Source organism: Balaenoptera physalus (genome assembly GCF_965194825.1).
Source record: "Balaenoptera physalus genome assembly, chromosome: 3".
Taxonomy (NCBI): Eukaryota; Metazoa; Chordata; class Mammalia; order Artiodactyla; family Balaenopteridae; genus Balaenoptera; species Balaenoptera physalus.
In genome coordinates this window covers 150,457,267-150,481,351 of record NC_138890.1, presented here as the reverse complement: position 1 = coordinate 150,481,351, position 24,085 = coordinate 150,457,267, and the positions used below count along the sequence as shown (strand labels likewise).

General features: G+C 45.5%; 2 protein-coding genes across 5 annotated transcripts in view; both read left to right on the top strand.

Moving 5' to 3' along the window:
* Positions 1-24,085, top strand: part of SUB1 (SUB1 regulator of transcription) — a 354,409-nt gene that overhangs the window by 283,112 nt on the left and 47,212 nt on the right. The gene's annotated exons all lie outside the window — the stretch shown is intronic.
* Positions 8,448-24,085, top strand: part of LOC309656866 (uncharacterized protein) — a 41,115-nt gene continuing 25,477 nt past the window's right edge. For all 4 annotated transcript variants that reach the window (XR_014261517.1, XM_082453889.1, XM_082453888.1 and 1 more), the window contains exons 1-3: positions 8,448-17,784; positions 19,401-19,442; positions 22,750-22,801. Coding sequence is in view for 3 of the 4 variants with exons in the window: in XM_082453889.1 (XP_082310015.1) it covers positions 17,663-17,784; positions 19,401-19,442; positions 22,750-22,801 (216 nt within the window). In the remaining variant the exon portion in view is untranslated. The remainder of the gene's footprint in view (positions 17,785-19,400; positions 19,443-22,749; positions 22,802-24,085) is intronic.

The following is a 24,085-nucleotide window of genomic DNA, read 5'->3' as shown; positions in this document are numbered from 1 at the left end:
GGGATTGAACCCGGGCCCTCGGCAGTGAGAGCATGGAGTCCTAACCACTGGACTGCCAGGGAATTCCCATGAAATGGCCCCATTCTTGGATGAGCTTGATGCTAGATAATTGCAGGAAGTCATGCAACATGGCGAAGGTTGAAGACCGTGTATTTCTTAGTGGCAATGCACTTGTTGACATAAAACAAATAGACTGCCAGTTATTTTCTCAAAAAAAAAAAATTTTTTTTTTTTTTTTGATCAGCAAAGAATTGCAATTTGGGGTCTTCACCCTGGTGTGAGCCATGTACAAGTCCCCGGCAAAAATGGGAAGGAGAACTCTTTTATAAAGGGGAAGGGAGGTTGGGAGGGCTACAGGAAACAAAGAGTCCATGGATTTTCATTGGCTGGGTTGTGACATCCTCTCACTGGCTGAGCTCTTGCCAGGCAGGAAGAGGAAGTCTCTCTTCTTCCTATCAGGCTCTGCTATCGGCGTAGGGCACGAGGGCTCCCCCTTCTGATCTCCCCACTCTACTTATTTGAGGTTTCTCTTTATTAATTTTTTACGCATTCAGAGGTTGCTCTGTAGCTCCCCAGCTCCTTTTCTCTTGTCACCTTTGGGTCTTGTTCCCGGTTAAGGGTAGTGGAGTTGCCCACATCAGGCCTACGGCAATCCTGGCCGCGGGCTACCACGTAGTCCACGTGGGAAATAATGGTGTCTGGGAAGGGGGGGGGTGTTAGAGACACAGGAGGGCTGATACGAGAGGGAGAACATGTGAACTCAGTAGGATTGGGTGACGACTTGAATAGGGAAGTCCAGGAGGGTATGGAGAAGGACGCCTGGATTTCCAGCATGAACAGAACATCGCTTCTGTCGTTCACACCTGAGATCCATACTTAATGAATTTCTCCCATGTGTCAAGGACTGTTAGGCACTTTCAGATACTGAGCTCCTTCCCTCTCATAATTTATTTGGCAAGAGTCACATTAAGTCATTCCTATAAGCTCATTTCTAAATCTGATTTCCCCCCCAAGGGAGCAGGGCTCTCCCTGACTTATAGGGACAGTGCAAACAAAACAAAAATAAAAACCTGAAAACCACAGCATTCCTTATCTACTAAACATGCCAGATAATCACAAACTTAAATGATAAAAACTCACAAAATAGTGTACCAAAAAGGATAAATTTTACTGTATGAAACTAATATAATGTTATAAAACAATTTTTTAACTAAAGTGTAATTGATTGACCTATGACATTCTATTAGTTTCAGGTGTACTACATAGTGATTTGACATTTGTATACATTACTAAATGATCACTACAATAAGTATAGTTACCATCGGTCACCATACAATTTTTTTTTAAAATAAATTTATTTTATTTTTTGGCTGTGTTGGGTCTTCATTGCTGCACGCGGGCTTTCTCTAGTTGTGGTGAGCGGGGGCTGTTCTTCGTTGCGGTGCGCAGGCTTCTCATTGCGGTGGCTTCTTTTGTTGTGGAGCATGAGCTCTAGGCACGGGGACTCAGTAGTTGTGGCTCGCAGGCTCTAGAGCGCAGGCACAGTAGTTGTGGCACATGGGCTTAGTTGCTCTGCGGCATGTGGGATCTTCCCCGACCAGGGCTCAAACCCGTGTCCCCTGCGTTAGCAGGCAGATTCTTAACCACTGCGCCACCAGGGAAGTCCCCAAATTTTTTTATATAATTTTTTTTCTTGTGATGAGGACTTTTAAGACTTATTTTCTTAGTAACATTCAAATTTGCAATAAAATACTATTTACTATAGGCCTCATGGTATACATTACATCCTCATGACATTTATTCAAACAATGTTTTAAAACTCTAAAACAGGGTTTCTCACTTCAGTGTTCCTGACATCTGAGGCTTCGCTGTGGGGTCTGCCCTCTACACTGCAGGATGTTTCGCAGCGTCCCCGGCCTCTACCATTGTATATCAGTAGCACCCACTCCTCCTGATGTGACAACAAGAAACGTCTTCAGACATTGCAAAATGCTCCTTGGGGGGGCAAAAAAAATGCCCCTGATTTCGAACCACTGCTTTAGAGGAATGCTAAGTTCCTATATTAACTCCTTTGTACCATTATAAGTCTGAGTGCTAAGAAAATATGCTCTTTTGTTTAAGATTGTTCAGTATGTCATGAACTTCTGTTACATATAATGTATATCCAACTATATACATTTTTATATTCTAAAGAAAGGGCTTAAAAATTAAAACAAAAAAACACAGTTAACAGAGGGCTTCCCTGGTGGAACAGTAGTTAAGAATCCTTCTGCCAATGCAGGGGACACGGGTTCGAGCCCTGGACCGGGAAGATCCCACAAGCTGTGGAGCAACTAAGCCTGTGCACCACAACTACTGGGCCCGCATGCTACAACTACTGAAGCCCACGCGCCTAGAGACCGGGCTCTGCAACGAGAAGCCACCACAATGAGAAGCCCACGCACTGCAAAGAAGAGTAGCCCGCGCCTGCTGCAACTAGAGAAAGCCCGCGTGCAGCAATGAAGACCCAACGCAGCCAAAAATAAAATAAATTAATTAATAAAAAAGAACAGTTAACAGAGACTAATGGGATTGGCGCCTGGGTTAGACATCAGAATCTAGAAGGGAAAAAAGGGAGTGATGTCAGCAGGGGTGGAAGCCATTAACGGCGTGTTTGCCAACTCTGTGTTTGGGATGAGTTTGTCCTAAGCCTAACGGGGTAGGAAGGAGGGACTCAGGTTACTCAGACTGGATCCTGGCAACATTAGAGGGTCATCATCATTATACCAAAGTGTTAATGGTTTTTCTTTTCTATTATGATCAAAGGTATTTTTAAAATTGTGTAGAATAAATATGTACCTGATATAAAAAATTAAACTGTAAGAGCAGCAAAAAAGAACTATTTAATATTACAAGCATTTATTATCAGTGGTGAATTATCACCCTTAAAATATAAGGCAGGGTAATAGTAATTTATTTACCCTGTATTTCCTGTAATGTTTTTGCCCTCCTCTTCCACATTCAGTTCAACTTTTGAGTTGGAGCAGTCTAGTACTGAAGGAGCAGAAACGACTAAGAAATAATCCGATATAAAAGCAATGCTACAGCTCTCTGGACTCGATAAAGATTCCTCCACTGGAGTAGGTGGAGTAGATGCTCTGGGTACACGGAGGTTGATGGATTCCCAAGTAAGAGGACCTGGGGCTCCGCAGGGATGGGGGTGGGTGGCAGGAGACACAAACCCTGGGAGCAGAGGGAAGTCTGCCTTTCTTCCCAGATTCAGCCCCAGGGATGTGGCAAGGCCCAGAGAGAAAGACATGTTACAAGGTGTGCTACGCAGATAGAGGTGTACCTGAGACAGTTGTGTTAGTTAATATCAGGTTGAGCTGTGAGTGCCTCAAAGTACAGAAACAGCAGTTTAAATGATTTAGAATTCCTTGCCCACCTAACATCTCCCCCTGCCTCTACCTTTCATGGCTCCCTACTCTTTTGTTTTTACTTCATGATACTTACCACAGTAAATATGTGTATAATTAACTAATCAGGCTTCTCCTAATAAAGTGTAATCTCCTTGAAGCCATTCTATTAATCTGTGAAATTCACTATAATATCCCCAGTGCCTAGAACATGTGACGCAGTCACAGAGTACATATTGAATGAATGAATGTATGAATGAACGAATATGTACATAAACAAATAAGATGGAAATTCCTCATTTGGGTCTCAGGCATTCAGTTCAGCCTTAAAAGTGTTTGATATACCGAACATCCTTAAAATCAGTGCTGTGGAACTAGAAAGAAGATTGATGAGTCTTCCCAAAAATAAAAGAAGAAGAAAAGAAGCTTAAGAAACATTTTATTCATGAACCACGGAGGGGGAGAGGGAAGACACGTATGATCCCATTTATAGTTCTTAAATTTTTTTTTTTTTAAGTTGTATCAGGAAAAAAATACCTACCAACCGGCCCTGTTGCAAATTCAGTTTTTTTTTTTAATTGAAGTACAGTTGATTTACAATGTTGTGTTAGTTTCAGATGTACAGCACAGTGAGTCAGTTATAGTTCCCTGTACTACATAGTAGGTCCTTGTTGGTTATCTACTTTATATTATATATACTAGTGTGTAGATGTTAATCCCAACCTCCTGGGGAACACGTGTGAGCCTTGAAACTGTGAAGCAGGTTTTAAGAATACAGGCCGAGGAGAGGAACCAAGATGGCGGAGTAGAAGGACGTGCTCTCACTCCCTCTTGCGAGAACACCAGAATCAAAACTAGCTGCTGGACAATCATCGACAGGAAGACACTGGAACTCACCAAAAAAGTACCCAACATCCAAAGACAAAGGAGAAGCCACAATGAGACGGTAGGAGGGGCGCAATCAGAGTAAAATCAAATCCCATAACTGCTGGGTGGGTGACTCACAGACTGGTGAACACTTATACCACAGAAGTCCACCCACAGGAGCGAAGGTTCTGAGCCCCTCGTCAGGCTTCCCAACCTGGGGGTCCGGCAACGGGAGGAGGAATTCCTAGAGAATCAGACTTTGAAGCCTAGTGGGAACTGATTGCAGGACTTCGACAGGACTGGGGGAAACAGAGACCCCACTCCTGGAGGGTGCACACAAAATAGTGTGTGCATCGGGACCCAGGGGAAGGAGCAGTGACCCTGGGGGAGACTGAACCAGACCTACCTGTTAGTGTTGGAAGGTCTCCTGCAGAGGCGGGGGGTGGCTCTGTTTCACCGTGGGGACAAGGACACTGGCAGCAGAAGTTCTGGGAAGTACTCCTTGGCGTGAGCCCTTCCAGAGTCTGCCATTAGCCCCACCAAAGAGCCCAGGTAGGCTCCAGTGTTGGGTTGCCTCAGGCCAAACAACCAACAGGGAGGGAACCCAGCCCCACCCATCAACAGTCAAGTGGATTAAAGTTTTACTGAGCTCTGACCACCACAGCAACAGTCAGCTCTACCCACCACCAGAGCCTCCCATCAAGCCTCTTAGATAGCCTCAACCACCAGAGGGCAGACAGCAGAAGCAAGAAAAACTACAATCCTGTAGCCTGTGGGAGGAAAACCACATTCACAGAAAGATAGACAAAATGAAAAGGCAGAGGGCTATATACCAGATGAAGGAACAAGATAAAACCCCAGAAAAACCAACCTCCTTATTTATCCCGCCCCTCCTCTTTTCCCTTTGGTAACCATAAGTTTGTTTTCTATGTCTATGGGTCTATTTCTGTTTTGTAAATAAGTTCATTTGTATCTTTCTTTTTTTTTTTAGATTCCACATATAAGCGATATCATATGATATTTGTCTTTGGCTTACTTCACTTAGTATGATCATTTCTAGGTCCATCCATGTTCCTGCAAATGGCATTATTTCATTCTTTTTTATGGCTGAGTAATATTCCATTGTATATATATGCACCACATCTTCTTTAGCCATTCCTCTATCAGTGGACATTTAGGTTGCTTCCTATCTTGGCTATTGTAAATTGTGCTGCAATGAACATTGTGGTACATGACCTTGTTGAATTATGGTTTTCTCCAGGCATATGCCCAGGAGTGGGATTGCAGGATCATATGGTAGTTCTATTTTTAGTTTTTTAATGAACCTCCATACTGTTCTCCATATGGATGCACCAATTTACATTCCCACCAGGAATATTCTCTGCTACCCAGAGGCAGCTACTTGGTTTCCATTTTAGGTAGTTACCTCTATGTGTCTAAATACTATGCTTAAAGTGCTATTTCTTGGTTTATCAACTTTAGACATTATCTCTTACTGTTTTAACATTAAGTAATGGGCTTAAATCTCTCTTTCTTGTTCCAATGACTTTAAGTAATACTGTTTTTTTTTTAATTTTTTATTTATTATTTATTTATTATTTTTATTTTTGGCTGTGTTGGGTCCTCGCCTCTGCGCGAGGGCTTCCTCCAGCTGCGGCGAGTGGGGGCCACTCCTCATCGCGGTGCGCGGGCCTCTCACTATCGCGGCCTCTCTTGTTGCGGAGCACAGGCTCCAGACGCTCAGGCCCAGCAGTTGTGGCTCACGGGCCCAGCCGCTCCGCGGCATGCGGGATCCTCCCAGACCAGGGCTCGAACCCGCGTCCCCTGCACCGGCAGGCAGACTCCCAACCACTGCGCCACCAGGGAAGCCCCAGCAATACCTTTTTTTTTTTTTTTTTTCTTTAATTGGGGTATAGTTGCTTTACAATGTTGCATTAGTTTCTGCTATACAATGAAGTGAATCAGCTATATGTATACATATATCCCCTCCCTCTTGGACCTCCCTGCCACCCGTCCCATCCCACCCATCTAGGTCACCCCAGAGCACTGAGCTGAGCTCCCTGCCCTATACAGCAGGTCCCCAGTAGCTATCTGTTTTACACGTAGTAGTGTATGTATGTCAATCCCAACCCCCAGTTCCTCTCCCTCCTCCCCGCCCCGTGTCCACACGTCCGTTCTCTACGTCTGTGTCTCTATCTCTGCCCTGTAAATAGGTTCATCTATACCATTTTTCTAGATTCCACATATATGTGTTAATATACGACATTTGTTTTTCTCTTTCTGACTTACTTCACTCTGTATGACAGACTCTAGGTCCATCCATATCTCTACAAATAACCCAGTTTCGTTCCTTTTTATGGCTAATATTCCGTTGTATATATGTGCCACATCTTCTTTATCCATTCATCTGTCGATGGACACTTAGGTTGCGTCCATGTCCTGGCTATTGTAAATAGTAAGCAATACCTTCTTGACTACTCCCTTTATTAAAACCTGCAAACAGGGCTTCCCTGGTGGCGCAGTGGTTGAGAATCTGCCTGCCAATGCAGGGGACACGGGTTCGAGCCCTGGTCTGGGAAGATCCCACATGCCGCAGAGCGACTGGGCCCGTGAGCCACAACTACTGAGCCTGCGCGTCTGGAGCCTGTGCTCCGCAACAAGAGAGGCTGCGACAGTGAGAGGCCCGCGCACCGCGATGAAGAGTGGCCCCCACTTGCCACAACTAGAGAAAGCCCTCGCACAGAAACGAAGACCCAACACAGCCATAAATAAATAAATTAACAAAATAAATAAACCCAAAGTTTAAAAAAAAAAAAAGACAAAACCCCAAACACTTGCCTTTCCCTTAAACTCTTCTCTCCATGCTCTACTTCCCAATTTCTGACATCGTAATTTTACTTTCCCATTGTCAAGGCTGGTAAGGTTTACATTCTGTGTTGTAACCATAATTTGTTCTTACATACGCCATCTAGCTTGAATCTAAAAGGTGAAAATCTCGGCGTGGGGCGGGGCAGGGGGCATGGGGGGGGGGAATGGAGAGCAGTGAGGAGAGAGGTTTGGTAGTTCCCTTGAGACAGGGTCTGACCTGAAGGGGCCACCTGCACAGGAATAAGGGGCTTTTCATTACAGGGTTTTATTCGAGGACCCAGGAAGTGAGTGGGAGCTGAGTCATCACCTGCCTGGCGGTGGTCATTACCGGCACAGGGGGCTGTGCTTTGAGAACGTCTCTTCCACAGTAGGCAGCACCTTACCTGCAACATGATGACTCCGGTCCATCCTTAAACCTTTGTGCAGCCCCTATTTGACTTATCCTATATGGCTCACCCTCATTTCATAACATCCTGGGACATCAATAAGTGCCCCAAAGGAGCTTTAAAACTCATCAGGGGAAACCCCCTGCGTTGGCCCTGGAATTTGAGGGAGTGCCCAGGTACCAGCTTCAGACTCCCCGCTCCCCACCTGCTTTAGCCATTGCCCCTCCTCCCCTGGCCTGCAGCTGACTCCTTTTCCTCCTCACTTCTCCAGCTCCCTCTGTCATTCCTACAAGATACTGGGAGGCCATTCTCCATGGCACTCCTACACATTTTATGACCACTTTTGTCCAGACAACCCTTTCAAGATTGTTTGCAAACATCGTTGGAAGCTAGAGATAATGTCTCTGTTTGGGTTGGAGGACAGTTTTGTTTCCTACCAGTGTAATAAAGGTACTGGCTTCCCCTGGGGCATAGGTGGGGCGGGGCGGTTAGCTAGCGGTTTCCTTAAAGGATTGGGAGGTTTCCTCAGCTGTGACGCGGGCAGCATCGGCGGCTTCCTCAGCTCTGTGAGGGCAGCATCCACCCTGGCCGGCTCTGCATCGCCCCCTGAGGTTTGGGGGACAGGCGGATCTGATGCAAACGGGGCTGCCACCGCGCCATGAGTAATGAACTATCTATAGCTCTTTGGGCTGGTTGTTTCCTTGCTGCCTGTGAAATGAGGCAAGGCAGTAGACTAGCAGCTGTGCAGTCATTACTGTTCAGGCTTGTCCACCTGGATACAGACCCTCTATGGAGCTGCGGGCTTCCTCCTGGGAGTCAGACCCTCCCCATTTATTCAAGGGAGAATCTTCCTCCGTTCTCACACCTCCAAAACCTCTTCACGGTGGATGCCTCCGTTCCATTCTCTTGACTGTCATTCAGATGAGGTGGTAGATTATTTATGTGTGTGCTCAGATTACCTAATTGGAATAGAAACTCTATTTGCATTTCTATATAGACTGAAGAAAGAATATGGAGAAAGCTTTCTGAGATGTCAGTAGCTTTGTAAATTTCATACAACATTCAACTAGTAAATTGCAAAGCATAATGCACCATAAAAAGGGATGTTTTTGCTGATTCCAAATCTCTCCCTCCTGCATGGCTTCTCAGATTTTCACCATAGAGATCAGCAGAACCTTTTACAGGTCAGAGGCTAAATGGTGTTTTTCAGCAGCAGCAAAGACGGGAAAGCGGGGAGTGATGTTCTCCACGGTGAAACTTGGAGGTGGCCTGGTGGATTGGTTCATAGAACGCCATTCCACATGTTCTTGTACACAGGGGCAGGAGAAGCCTACTATTACTAGACTCCTGTGCAGCTAAGGTTCCTCAGACAGCTCACCTGGGTGACATTTCAGGATGCAAGTGAGACCCTGGCTGAGGGCGAGAGGACTGCATCTTTCGGAAAGCACCACTGTGGACATTTTCGGTTCTTCTGGAACAGCTGTGATGGGGTTTCTGTGGTTTAATATCTGATGTCATGGGCATGGTTACTGCTCACCCATATAGCATCTTGGTATTAGTTAGAATAAGATACCTATTGCTCCTCAAGCACTTTAACTCCTTCAGTAAAAAAATTGTCATTAGTATACTGAAAAAAATTCTGTAACTATGTATGGTGATGCATGTTAACTAGACTTATTGTGACGATCAGTTGGCAGTACATGCAAACATCGAATCACTATGTTATACACCTGGAACTAACATAATGTTATAGGTCAATTATACCTCAATAAGAAATGCTTAAAAATTGTCATTAGTGTACTAATATATTAGAATCAGACACCTGCTGATTTTACCATCTGCTGAAAATTGTAGTAAACAAATCTAAGATGTCTATAATGTGAGTAGCAAGCCCTGGGGATTATAAACAGAATCCTGGTTAGAGATGTTTAGTGGCCCGTGGTGGCAATAGTGAGGTTATTTACAGGGCTGGTTCCCTAGGCCAAGGTGGCTTTTCTCCCTAGGGAGTGTGTATAAGTCTAGCTAATACCCTTTAATGAATCCCTTTCTGCATAAACTAGCTAGAGAGGGTTCTTGTCGGCCACTAACAAACACTGATCAAGGCATACACAAAAGACAGAGAAGGTACCAGCAGTGAGGAAGGGAGGAAGAAAATCAAACGAGTCTTTGGGGTCTGTAGGGAGAAGAAGGGCTCCCTAGGAAGAAAACCAGAAATGGAGAAGTCAACTTCCACTTAACTGCTAGGAAGGCAGTGAATTCCTTGAAAAGGACTCATAGTATACACATAGAGGGAAGGGTTATCGGTTCAATACAGGAGAAGAAGTGCATTTATTTGAGACATGAATTCACTAGAGATTTAAAAATCAGCAAAATATCCCTTCTTCAGATGCATCATACTTTGCAATGTACTAGTTGAACGCTTTTGACATAAATAAACATGTGATCCCATCGGTTTACCCCTGTGTTGGAAAGGAAGTAGCTGTCTGATCCACGCCACAAATGGATATGTGCTGATGAAACACAGATGCGGAGTCTGGAAGAATGTCCGTTAGAGGGCCCCCTGGGGGTGCGGGTTGGAGATCTGGGGGTGGCTTCTTTCCTCTCCTTACCAGCTTCCCTGCTGGTTTTCCTTCCTGTCGTGAAAAACCTCAGTTTAGAAATATTTGAGCCAGATTGCCTCATCTTCCTTTGCTAGCCACCCTCTAAGTCATCTTGTTGGTTCTCACACTTCTGGTCAAAACTAGGTGGGGAGAAGGGCTAAGTCCTTGATTTTGTCATTGATTTAAAGACTATCTCCACATACAGCAACATCGGCTACTTGCAGTTGGAAAAATATAGGTCCCCTAGAAGATGATAAATAAATCTTTGCCTTCACTTTCTCCCCCTCCTTGGATTTCTTACCTCCTCTACCTCTGCACCATGGCTCTTCCTTCCCTTCCCACCTTTGCCCTCTCCCTCAGTTTGAATTCAGTCCCTCAGCTTCCTCTGCTTCTTTCCTGGATGGATCCAGGGCTTTGGGCCAGGAGAGTGCTGGGGAAAGGAATGGAGAGGCCTCGACAAGTCCTGCCCTCGGGACTGGAGGGAGGGATCCCAACCACTGACACTTCTGAGCTTAAGGGATCTTTAGGTTATTAGGTTAAGAAGCACATCTGCCTCATTTTGTTATTCTGATCTATTTTGTATTCAACCCCAGGAGGAAGAAGGGTAAAGGAGAAAAGTCTTTCCTGCTGCATAAAAAATATCGCAGATGCTAAGTGATGATTACAAAAGACAGCAAAGCAGGCCAAGAAATGTTATGGGGGGCGGGGTGCAGGCTGAGTGCATGTTCAGGGCAGGTGCTCGGGAGATAAAATTACAGAGAAGGAGGTTGTTGGTGCCATCCCCCCAGCCCTGCTCAGTAGGGCTGCGAGTTATTTCAAGCCAGTGGGAAAGAGAAAGAGTCTACACTATTTGTCTTTAAGAGGCACTTTATTTTCTTCCTTGCTTTGGAGAACGACACCCAGCTCTGCATGTCTGTGGGTGCCTTTTTCATGAAGTGTTACTGGGAGACTCAAAGTAAGGAAGAAAGATGGACGGGGCTGGTGTAGATTTTGCCTCTTCTGCAGCCATTCCCCCTCCTCTGGTAACAGCCCTGTGATTGTGGGTGGGAGCATCTTTCCTCATTCCCAGTCCACGCGGTCAGTGAGACTGACCCTCACTCGCCCCAGGGCCCCTACTGTAAGCAAGTGGTCACCGTGATTGTAATGGAATGTCCACGTGACTTGTTAGGATGGTGAGAGTCAACCCCAGGACGTTTGCTGTCACTTTCGTGAAAGAGGGGCTTGCTTTCTGCTGCAGGTGCTAAATGGCTGGGATATAATTCTGAAGTGGCTCCTGGCTTGTTTGGTGAAAGCTTGCCTGAGAAAGAGGTCAAGTAGAAGACATCCAGTTGTGTGATGAAGAGAGAAAGCTCTGAGGATGTTGTCTGAGCATCTGCAGCCAGCTGCAGCTGGAAACTGATGCTACCCCAAGACTTTGTAGTTATGTGCACCTGTAATTTTCCCCTTGCCCCTCTGTTTTCACCATTTTGCATTTGGGTTTCTGTCACTTGCAGCCAAAAGGGTCCTACCTAATACGAGTGGCTTCAGAAAGCTCAGGAAAGCGGCTTGTCGAGGTTACTGTGGGGCAGAACAAAATGAGTGTTATTTGGCTGTGCCATTGCCTCTTGTTATGCAGCTCTTGCAGAGGATGGAGCTTGCAGGCTTATTTCCAGGTCATATTTGACTCGGAGGACACAACTGCCTCTGAGAAAGATTGCCGGTCAGGAGTCGGCTGCCAGAACTCAGCTGAACAATCGACATGTTCAATTCTGTGCTGTTGTACAGCAGTGTTCCCTGAGGACCCTCCTGAACAGAAATGAATGTCATAAAGGTCCGACATGCGCTCGGAAAGCCAGAGGCTCCACTTACACCCATGTGCAAAGGAATAAGTGTTCTCAGACCCTCTGGAAGAGACTGCTCTTGGCTCACTGACACGAGCTGATGTGAAAATGTTCCTTGAGTGGAAGGCAGCAGGAAGCAGCTGTGAAGGGGATGGGCAATTAGAAAGGAGAGGCCACTTCAATATTTCTTTGTTTGCCCTGCAAACATTAATCGAGTGCCTTCTATTGTGCTAGGGATAGAAACGCTAATAAAAGACAAAGTTCATACTCTCAGGAAGGTTGCAGGTGGGTCAGGGAGTCAGGAAAAAAAAAAATCGATGGATTAGTAATGTAATTCATGATACTTTAAATGGAAATAATAGAAGGGTGATGCCAACTCAGCAGCACCTTTCTCTTCCTCCTTAGTTCACAGAATCCCGATTTTGTTCCAGGAAGCAAGATGCTCAGGTAGGTGAGCCCTTCCCCAGGCTGAGGACGAGCCATGTTAGACCTAAGCCAGTGACTCTCAAATTCTGGGAGGCATCAGAATCACACTGCGGGCATTCAAAACTCAGAATCCTGGACCTCATCCCCAAAGTTTCTGATTGAGTAGGTCTAGGTGAGGCCCTAGAATTTATATTTCTAACAAGTTCCTGGGTGATGCAGATGCTGCTGGCCTGAGGACCACTTATCTAAGTCAAACATGATTACTCGGTTCATCTGTTCTGGTGTTTGGTTTACAGTTGGGCACACCACCAAATCCTGGCCAACGAAGTAAAAGAGGAAGCCTATGGAGGACTTCTAGCAAGAATTTTTGCTTCTTCGGGAAAAGTACAACGGCAGGAGCCCTGCCCTTTGATCCCACTTGGAGTGGAGTTATGTGAGGAGATGCTGTGCGGAGCTGCTCTTATCATATTGTCACTGTGTGGACATGGCGGAACGACTTACAAAAATCCTGACCCAGAGCTGTGACATTGTTGAGGAGTTAAGCAAACCCTGGAACCACTCACCTTCAGACTCTTTGTTGTGTGAAGTGATTAAATGTTGTTATTCCTATTTCACTTAGAGCTGGAAGCATCCCAACTGATTCAGAGGCCACCAGTCTGAGCCTGAGTGGGATGGAGTATCAGGAAAGGCTTCCAGGAGGAGGTGACTCATTCTGGATCCCCAGCTCTTCAGGGAGAATGGTTCCCATTTGTGCTTCGGCAAAATGACAGATGATGACACTTTATGGACTCACTTTATAGAGTAACTTTTGAACTAGCTAAACTAGGAATGTTAAATTTATGAATGCCAAGAATTTATTTCGTGTATAAAATACTGCACGGGAACAGAGAATGAAGAAACCGTTAAATCTACCTGGGTGAAGTTAAGGAAAAATTTGTGTAGGAAGTGATGTTTGGGCCAGGCCACTTCGAGCTGATACTGGGTGGGCGGAAAGTGTTGGGCTAGAGCCTGGTGTGTAGTGTGTAACCATACGTTTGTGGGGCTTAACTGATCTTAAGAACACATCATCCAGAGGAAATGGCACAGACGGTAGTCCAAGGACATGACAGAGTTTGGCGCCTCTGGGTAAGAGCACACACTTTGGTATGATGACCTAGAGGCAGTATGGGTTAGACTGTGCCATGATATAAAAAAAGTTGAACCTGCTGTATAAAAAAATAAATAAAATAAAATTCAAAAACAAAAAGTTGAAAAGCAATGGATTAAATTAGAAAGAAAAAAATCAACAATTAGATCAACCAAAAAAAAGAAAAGGGGTGGGGAGGGTAATATCCCAAGCCTCAAAGTCTTCTGAAACCCAACACTCTGAGCCTTCCGTGCCTCAAGAGGGGTACCTGAGGCAGTTCCTCCTTTGGAGTCGGAATTGTTTCATGCCTTACTTCTCACTTTACTATGCCAGTAACTACAATCTAAATACAGCTTGGCCTGGAGTGGAGCACGGTGGGGCAGAGAGGGTGTGAAATGAGCCAGGAAATGGTAATAGAAAATGATGAGATTTAAACAGATGAGATTGCTTCTAGCTGGAGGTGACCCGTGTAAGGGCTCCATTCACCCAGTCCCCACCCAAACACCGCAGCAGTGAGGGGAACAGTAGCTCTACACATTGGGTAATCCAGTGCTTATTTACATTTAAAAAAGTCCCAGAGATGTTTCTGAGAATGAATTGGAGGATGGTTAAACAAGGATGATGGAATATAGTGTTAGTTTGGGCTGATACGAAGACATGAAGTAAAGCATTTGAGGCAAATGGGAGAAAAATGATTTAAAATGGTTTAAAAATGGACAAGATTTAGCAGCAGATTAGACATGGGAAGTGACAAAAAAGGAAAAGTCAAAGATGACTTCTAGTTCAGGGGATGAGGTGAATGATGGTCCCAATAGCTGTAGGAAGGAACACAAAAGGAGGAGCAGATTTTGGTGGGAGAGGAAGATAAAGGGTTTTGTTTCCTTTTTTTTGCTGTTCACTGTGGCTTGTGGCATCTCAGTTCCCCGACCAGGGATTAAACCCTGGCCATGGCAGTGAAAGTGCGGAATCCTAACCACTTGGCCGCAAGGGAACTCCCTAAGCGTTTTGTTTCTGATGTGCTGAGTTTGGGATGCATGTATCATGGAAAGGTCAGAGGCCAAGAGACAGTGGAAACACAGTCTGGAGATCAGGTGACAATTCAGATGGTATAGATTTTGGAGTTTTCAGGATATGGATAGCAGAGAGAAAGAGCGTAGGGTGAGAATAGGGCCTGAGATAGAAGCAACATTTAATGGTGGAAGGTAACAAAGCAACTATAAAAGAACAGGTAGATCTAAAGGAAAAGTGAACATGGTAACCACACAGTTAGTATAGGGAGATGAGGGAGGATGTCTGAGCCACACAATCACTCCTTTCAATAGGGCAAACTAATTAAATATTGGTGATGGCTGGCCTAATGGTAATAATGTGCTATTCTTCATAGCACATTAGCTAATACTCTTGACAGTGCTAAGGAATGTCGTTGAGCAAATGATGAATTTGCAGCATTTTACGTACTCATTTGCCTGATGATTCCTTAAAATCAGTGACTTGAACTTGCAAGATAATTGGATAGGTTGGGTTTGGGACCAAGGTCCAGAATGAAGTCACCTGTTGACTTCTGGATCCTTCTCTCTAGCTTCAGTTGCATGAAACTTCCCCTTCTTTGCCTAAATGTCACAAAATCCCTCTTCCCCTGAGTATCACAGGACAATTTGCAACCAGGTTCTTAAGTTGTAGCTATGTTAAAAGAAATCGTGTCACATCATCCCTGTTGTTTTCTTCTCCCAGACCCATAACCTCAGTCTAATCCTGAGAAGACATCAGACAGACCCAAGTTCAGAAACATTCTACCAAATACCTGGGACTCTTGAACACTGTCAAAATCAAGAGAAACAAGAAAAGAAACAAAGAAAGACTGAGAACTGTTACAGACTGGAGGAGACTAAGGGGACATAGATGATGCAAAATGGGATCCTGGATTGGATCCTGGAACAGAAGAAATGATTTAGTAGGAAACCGTGAACATCCAAATAAACGGTAATTGAGTTAATAGTACTGTACCAATGTTAATTTCTTATTTTTGAGAACTGTACCACAGTAATGTAAGATGTTAACACTGAGAAAGTGAAAAGAAAACCCATAATTTGATATATTAAAATAACTACGATATGGGGGTCACCCAGGTTCTGGTACTAGTCCTTTGATCTTATCTCGCGCCGTCTTTCCTTTGGTGCACTCTACCGCAGCCACCACGGCCTTCTTCCAGTTCTCAGGAAACGCTGAACCTGGCCCTACAGCAGGGGACTTGTGCTTGTCATTTCCTTTGTCTCGGAACGCTTCCTCTGCTTCTTTGCACGGCTGGCTCCTCTCCTTCAAGTCCCAGCTTAATGTCACCTTCAGCTTAATGTCCTCAAGGAAGGAGAGGTCTCCTTTGACCGCCTGTTCCATTAATCTCTGTCACAGCATCTTACGCATTTTTCCTCCTTGCCCTAATCACAATCTATAAGGTATTGATTTGCTACTGGTTTACTCCCTTCCAGAATGTTTGCTTCATGAGGGCAGAGACCTTGTCTGTCTTGCTGTCTGTTACATTCCCTGCCCCTAGCATGGTGCCTTTCCTGTAATAGTTGTTCAACAAATACTTGTTAAATGAATGCCGAAGGATAATTTTCCAAGAGTTAAAAACCAGACTCTCATTAAACATATAGTGAGCTTGTGACAAGTATTTATTTAACTCACTCAGTGAAGGAAGCAGCAAAATAACAAAACTGGTCCAAGGAATACTCTAAGAACAGAGGTTTTTATAGATTCAGGAGGTGTGCTGAGATAAGTTAGCTTGGTTAGAGGTAAATCTGGTTAATATCCTATGGGACAATAAACTGTCATCTTTGGGTTTGTCTTTTCTGCTGAATAGGAATCATTTGTATCTCTAACAGAAGAAAACCTATAAATTAACAGGTACCTTCACAGAATCTAGACCTTAATCATAATAATTAACAAGTCAAACAAAAGTGCATTCTTTTTTTTTTTTCTTTTACACTATTTTTTTTTTTTTTTTTTTTTTGGCCTCGCGGCAGGAGGAATCTTAATTCCCTGACCAGGGATCGAACCCGTGTCCCTGCAGAGGAAGCGCCGAGTCTTAACCATTGGACCTCCAGGAAAGTCCCAAAGGTACATTCTTTAGAGAAATACTGCTTAGGTAGGTCAGTTAGGCAACACTCCAGCATGACATTGAAAAGATATGCAATTATCTTTTCCCCTTAATTCTAAGTTTTGGACAATGTAAAAAAAACCCCACCAAATGAATGAACAAATGTTGCAGTTGAAAGGGGGAGGGCTCAGTCAGTTGGGGAACAAGGCACTAAACATCTGTTTCATCATGTCCTCCCGAAAGCCATCATCATTTGATCCAGCATCCATCTTAAGAGTCAGCCAGTGTTTCACATTCTCTATGAAGTCTGCCTAAAGTTTTCTCTCATCCCCTGTCAGGCAAACTAAGGTACTCAATCCTTGCTATTAAGATGGTGGTTGTTATCGAGGCCCTAGATTTTTTTCCTATGACGTGTTTAGCCCTGGTTTATGCCAAGACACCCTGCTCCCGTTGTAATCCTGGTTTCCCAGCTCATATTTTTGTTTTGTGGATATACATGAGACACTCTCTGGGGAGTCCCAGAAATAATTGAGGTGAGGTAGGGAGGAGACTTTGAAGGTGGGAGCCCCGTCCCTGCCATCAACAGATGAGGGCTGGGCAGGGGTCAGGACAATGTAAGCAGAAATGTAAAGATGACCTCGTTCATATCCCACCCAATGAAACCAGCTGCACACTGGTTAGACAAGTATCAGAGCTGTTTCCTCACAGCTCTCTCGGTCCCGTGAGACGCTACTCTGTGAAACAGGTCCAGAGGCTAGCCTCACACGTGTATCTTTCTCTGGTTTTAGAATTGACTTTATTGGGGGGGTGGTCTAACAATTTTAGGAACCAAAGTCCTGAGCATTGAACCAGGGACTATCCTGAGAAGAAATCAACTCCAAGGCAAATAATGACTCAACTTAAGCTGAAAACAGTCCCCTTAGTACCTCAGAAGGGACCTTGTGGCAAGGGGCATCTTGCCAGGAAATTGACTCAAAACAAATCTCTAGCAGCCCAGAGGTGCTGGAGGAGAGTTTCAGAAGCAGTCAGCACGGAGAGGACTGTGCAACAGCTTACAGGAATTGCCTCACTCACGCTTTGATGTTCATCCTCTGCAGAGCTCTGCCCATCTCTGTGGCTTCAAAACAGCACACAGGAAGCAGAGCCAGTTACATCAGGAGGAGACCTTGGAGACCTGCTATTGCACCTCTTTCATTGTACAGGTAAGGAAGCCAAGGCACAGAGAGAGTAAAGGATTTGCCCAAAGCTACACAGCAGAGACCTGTGAGCAGAACCTGGACCTTTTGTTTCATAGTTAAAGTATTTCCAATCCATGGTATCCTACATATTATTTAGGTAGAAGGTGTGGCAGCCACATGCATTTGCTTTCTTGCTTATATATCTCTATTCCTGGTGCAGAGCTCAAGCATCAAGCAACAAACAGTGGGAAGAGATAGACGTGGCCCCCGTGTACGGGAACAGCATGTGACAGTGTGTCAGCACAGACATAATTTAAAGCGGTGCCATGGCAACCAGCATTCACTCTGGCCCCAGACGGCACTGTGCGCTCCGGAGTGTAATTGAAAATGGCTTCTCACGTGCTGAGAGGAGTGTTCCAGGTTCTGTTTCCCCTGCAGTGAGTGACTCTAAAATAGACCAAGTGCTGAGCTCAGAAACAGGACCCGTCCAGCTTCTTTACCAAGGGTTGGGGGGTTCTCACAGAAGAAATAAACTCAGCAGCCTTGTGAATCCCCAAGAATCACTGTGTCTGGCAGTATGGTTTTGCTTCCTTTTAGAGACAATTTCAAAGTATGTTCCTGGAACAACAATGTTCCAAAGAGATGCCCTAGATATGAGGGACAGGTAAGGGGGAGGGACACCACCGCTGGTATCTTCCTTACACACTGAAGGTTCTGCTGCTACCCCGCCCCACCCCCCCCAAAAAAAATCATAAACCAGAGCAGCAGACCAGGAGAAGTCTGAACTGAGTTAAACTTCATCAGTAGGATTGATTATATAGGCCATAGTACTGAGATGCTGACACCTCCTTCTTGATTTTAACTTGAATGCTCATGTAATCTGTCAGTGGAACTCCTGAAACAGATCATTTGGCATCCCCCAATATATGATCTCCCTTCTTTTTCTGAGTTTCTAATTGGGCACATTGGAATAAAGACTTCCAGCTTCCCTGACACGTAAGCATGGCCTTGTGACCAGTTCTGACTATTGCTCTGCGAGTGGAAGTGTGGCTTTCCAGGTCCCTCATCTTGGGACCTGCCCCTCTTCTCTTTGGCTGGTTTTCCATTGCAGTGGTGACAAACCACGTGGGCCATGAGGATGACGGCAACACCACAAGAATGGTGGAGCAATCAGACATACTTTAATGATAATTCAAAAATATTGCTACTTATTTGATCACTACTAAAAAAAAAAAAATATTAAGTGGGAGGTACCCAATGTGCTAGGTAGGTGAAGCTTGGTTCTGGGCAAAGCTCTTGAACCCGACCTGCCCTACCAGCCCTCTCTCTCTATATGTACTTAAATTCTTTCTGTATTAGCAGCGGAACCAATATCCTATAACGCCCTTACCAAAACTTCCAATGCTCATGCTGAAAGTATTATTTAGGATGCTTTGGGCTATAAGTATCGATAACATCCAATCTTGCTGAAAAGTAGCTTAAGAACACAGGAATTTGAAAAATGATGTCATTTCACAAGAAATCCAGAGGTAGGGAGTTCCCAGGGTTGTTTCATTGTTAAGTTGCTGTTGACAAACTGCTGCTATGACAAATTATCACACACCTGGTGGCTTAAAACAACCAAACTTATTCTCTTACAGCTCTGGAGGCCAGAAGTCTGAAATCAGTTTCACTGGATTAAGGTCAGTTGGCAGGGCTGGTTTTTTTCTGGAGGCTTTAGGGGAGAATCTGTGTCCTTGCCTTCTTTAGCTTCTGGAGGCATTCTGCTTTCCTCAGCTCATGGCCCCTGCCTTGAATCACTCCACCTCTTGCTTTCTATTTCTGTACTCAAATCCCCCTCCGCCTTCCTCTTTTATGGACCCTTGTGATTGCCTTTAGGGCCCACCCAGATAATTCAGGATAACCTCTTCATCTCAAGATCCGTAACTTAATCACACCTGCAAAGTCCTTTTCCTTACATAAGATAAGATGTACAAGTTCAAGTACAAGTAGGATCTTCAAGGCATCCTACTTGCACACTCAGTCTGCCACAGCTGTTAAGCGGCCAGGCTCTTTTCATTTTCCTCCTCTGCCATTCTCAGTGTTTTGGTGCTATCTCCCTTCATGGTTTTAAAATCACTTTGGGTTCCAGGCATCACATCCTCACCAGGCCTTGTCTCCAGCAGCAAGGCAGGGGTCTTCCCATCCTGCCTCTTCCGTTATTAAGGAGGACCTGCTTTCTCAGAGCTTCTCAGGAGAAGCCACAGCAGGTCCCAAGACTAGGTCACCTGCCTGTGATCTAGCTGCAAACGAGCCTGATAATTTGCTGGCCTGGCACGTTTAACATCTACAGCAGGACATGGATGAATGACATTCATTCATCCATGAGGGAGAATGACAGCTAGGGAGGCAACTACTCACTCTTGAAGGTCCTGCACGGGATTCCACAAGCATGAGCATCACCAAAGAGCCCTTGTCTCTGGGCAGCCGTGAAAAGCACATGTGCTGAGAAGATAATCATGTTTACTGTACTTACAAAAGAATATTCTATTTAACCGTCAACCATGAATGGAAGAAAAGATGTTTAATATTTGTGTGTGTGTGTGTGTGTGTGTGTGTGTGTGTGTGTGCGTGCATATATGCAAAGCACAAACATAATGTCTAACAATTTTGGTCACTAAACACAAGGATAATGTGTGACAGTCAAGTTGTCCTTTTATTGATTCAACCAACATTTGAATCACCTTCTCTGTGCCAGACTTCTCCATCAAGGGCTGAAGTTACAAATATGAATAAAAAAAGATCCCTGGGGCTTCCCTGGTGGTGCAGTGGTTGAGAATCTGCCTGCCAATGCAGGGGACACGGGTTCGAGCCCTGGTCTGGGAAGATCCCACATGCTGCGGAGCAACTGGGCCCATGAGCCACAGCTGCTGAGCCTGCGCGTCTGGAGCCTGTGCTCCGCAACAAGAGAGGCCGCGATAGTGAGAGGCCCGCACACCGCGATGAAGAGTGGCCCCCGCTTGCCGCAACTAGAGAAAGCCCTCGCACAGAAACGAAGACCCAACCCAGCAAAAATAAATAAACAAATAAATTTATAAAGTTCCTACCAAAATTCTAAAAAAAAAAAAAAGATCCCTGGTGTCAAGGAGGTCCTGGATCATTGTGAGAGAGACAGACAATCTAAGTGAAGGAATGGCATAGCTCTGATGGAGACAGAAGATGCTGGGGTGATGCACAATGATGCTTTGTGGAACCCAAGTGTTGTCAAACTTCAAGAAGTATGGAAGCAGGAAATGAAGTATCAGGAGCCAGGACTGGCAGATCATGTCTCACTTTCCCATTTCATGGTTTCTTCCCTCCACGCCTTCTTTCCCTTTCTCCTTCTCTGTCCAGCCACCTGACAACTAATGGGCCCCCCTACAGTGGGCTGTCCCACTATAGTGTGGTGAGGTCATACTATACTATAGATGCTACAGCCAAAGCAGGAGGCTTGAAAGGCACCCACAGGTACCTCTCAGAGGTGATGAAAGGGAAGAGGAAGTGGAGGGCAGGCAGAGGCAGGAGTTGTCATCTGAGTCACTTAAGTTAGCTGTCTGTACCCACTTTCAGGCAGCTCGCTCCACTTCTTTGAGCCTGGAAAAGAGTGAACAAAGGCCTTGCTGGGTTTGGAGGAGGAAGGAGCCGTCCACTGCTCTCTCTAGGGGGCACCAGCAGAGGCTGCCATGCAGAGGCTCAGGGCCAGTGTAGAGACGGGGGCTGGCACAAAGCCAGAGCCTGTGGGTTTTTTTGGATCCAGTAGGAAAAGTTCCTGCCCAGAAATAACAGAGACTGGAGAGTGTGTGTGGGATTTTCGCTTACCCTCAGCACGTCTCTACCTCCATCCTGGCCTCACTTAGGAAGGAGGAGGCTGGAGTACTGTTGCTGCTAGCAGGCCGCTGTTATTTCTGGAGCTTGTGTACAAGTTTCACTTCCAGGACCAATTACAAGGCAAACGCTTTTAGTAGGAGTTAGTCTTTTGTGGGTAGACATTTCAGGTTGCAAAGGCCCTGAATCTTTAGGGAAGCTGACCTTTGTCATTGGAGAAGGTGAGAGGGGTAGAAATGGGGACACCATCTTAGCTGTGATTAGCTGGCATTTCTCCCAAAAGCTAACATGTATTTCACCTCAACTTCACTAAAAATGATGTTGGTGAGAATACTTGGGTAGAGTAGATGAGAAAACTGGTTTTGTTTTAATGCGGAAACATCGCCCCCTTTCTCTGTAGTCAGGAGCACCTCAGGCCCGCCTTACCTGGGAAGGAATTCACTGGGTCTCCTTTCCCCTCCAGGGAGAGAAGGTGAAGCCCCATGTTTTTAAAAACTGGCTTCTCCCTGCCCTGGGAGGAGAAGCGCTGTTTCTAGCTGTTGTTTAGGATCTTTATTTGAAGGGGTTATGGAGGTCGCTCCTGCTGGGGTGTTAAAGGCAATTTTGAGGAGAATGAAAGAAGGAAAGAAGGAAAGAAAGAAAGAAAGAAAGGAAGAAAGGGAGAGAGAGAGGGAGGAAGGAAGGAAGGAAATATAAAAAAAGAAAGTCTATATGTGTATAACTGAGTCACTTTGCTGTACAGCAGAGATTGGCCCAACATCGTAAATCAACTATACTTCAATTAAAAAATTTTTTTAAAAACAAGGAAAGAAGGGAAGAGAGAAAGAAAAAAGAAAATAAGATGTTCAGGGGGCAGAGCTGGGGATTCTGAGGAGAAAATCTGGAGGCAGTGGTGAGAGGGGTAGCTGGCCAGGAGGTGTGTGAGGGGCCCCCAGAAAAGGACCATTTGGAGGCTGCTCTTGAGTTCAAGTCTTGCCAGCCTCCCATGTAGCTTATACGGTTTTCACCGCACATTCTGCCTTCCTTTATTTTCTATAACAACTTAATTCTAAGTGCCTAATCCTCTGGGGCTGTACACTTAATACCCCGCAGCTTCTACTGGCGCCCGCCATTGATTTGATTATTTATTTAAATCTGCATCTGCAGGACCTTTGATAGTGGCAACGAAGGCCTGTGTGATCTTCAAGGCCCCTGTCCGGTAGGTGTCTGCCAGGACAGTCCCTCCAGCACACCAGTTCATGCAGGTTGCCCCTGGGATGCTCCTCGTTCTGTCCACTTGGTTCCTTCAAGTCCCAGGGCCTTTCCTACGCTATTCTGCGAAGGAATAGGAATCCCCCGACCCGGGAGCTTCCTCTCTGCAGCAATCAGGGCACAGAGCCTCGGTCTCTGGGCCTCGGGGACATCTGTCCAGTGACATATGCTTGTCCCTCCTTTTCCCCAGCGTGAAGCAAATTTTTTGTGGTGTGGAGCAGTCCCCTTCTCCCCCAAATCCACTTCCAAACATTCAATACCACCATGGGCTTTAGGCTTTCAGAAGCCACTGTCGGGAAGAAGTCTGTCTGTCTGTCTCTCATTCTCTATAGCTTTCCATCCTCTCATATCCCTGCCAAATGGCCATGGGCATGACATCGATTATCTGCTGGAAATGGGGAATGGGCAAAAGAGAAAAATATATGGAAAAATTAGTTAAGGCTTCAAAGTATCATTCTGCACACATGGAGGTGGGAACCTGTTGTCCTCATCCCGGGACTAAACCAGCTGGAACCTCTGGAATCGGAATCACCTGTTCCTGAATTGTACTTGTTCTCAAGCTGGTTCTGAGCACCATTTAATACGTGTTCAAATCACGCGGGGGTCTTGTTCAGTTGGGTGGTGGGACCTGAGATTCTGCATTTTTAACAAATACCGCTGGTGGTCGGAGGACCACACTTTGAGTGGCAAAGTGCTAGAGTGGAGCGCTCGTGTGTGAGTCTGTGTGGATCCTCTGTGACTCTCCGCAAGTCCCTGGCGGCGGCGGTTTGCTTGCACTAGGATTGGACATTGCTACACCCTCATGGATACCGTGCTCTGTGGGCTGGGCTTTACCCACTGGTCATCTAGACCCACTCTGCCTCCTTGCTTCACCCTCCCCTCCCCTCGCCCACCCCCTACTCCCACCTCACTGCTACCCCTGCGCTGCCTTAAGGGCCAACTCTACTGCTACGCCCTGGTCTTCCTCACTCTGTGGGCCTCCTCTGACTGTAGATGAGTAACTGAACAGCTCCAGAGAATCTTTAAATGTGCTAACACGATAAAGTCCTTCTTCCTTCTGGGGGAAAAGGGGAAGTGAAACTTGAGCAAGCAAGTAAAGGTGAGTCAGGAGTTCTTTTTTTCTCTCTAGGTCCACTGTCAGTGGAAAAAAAATTACAGCTTTCTACGCTAGCCTTGGCTTTGAAAGAAGAACTGAGCCTGTGGGAACTCCTGCCCCTTTCTGATAGGTGGA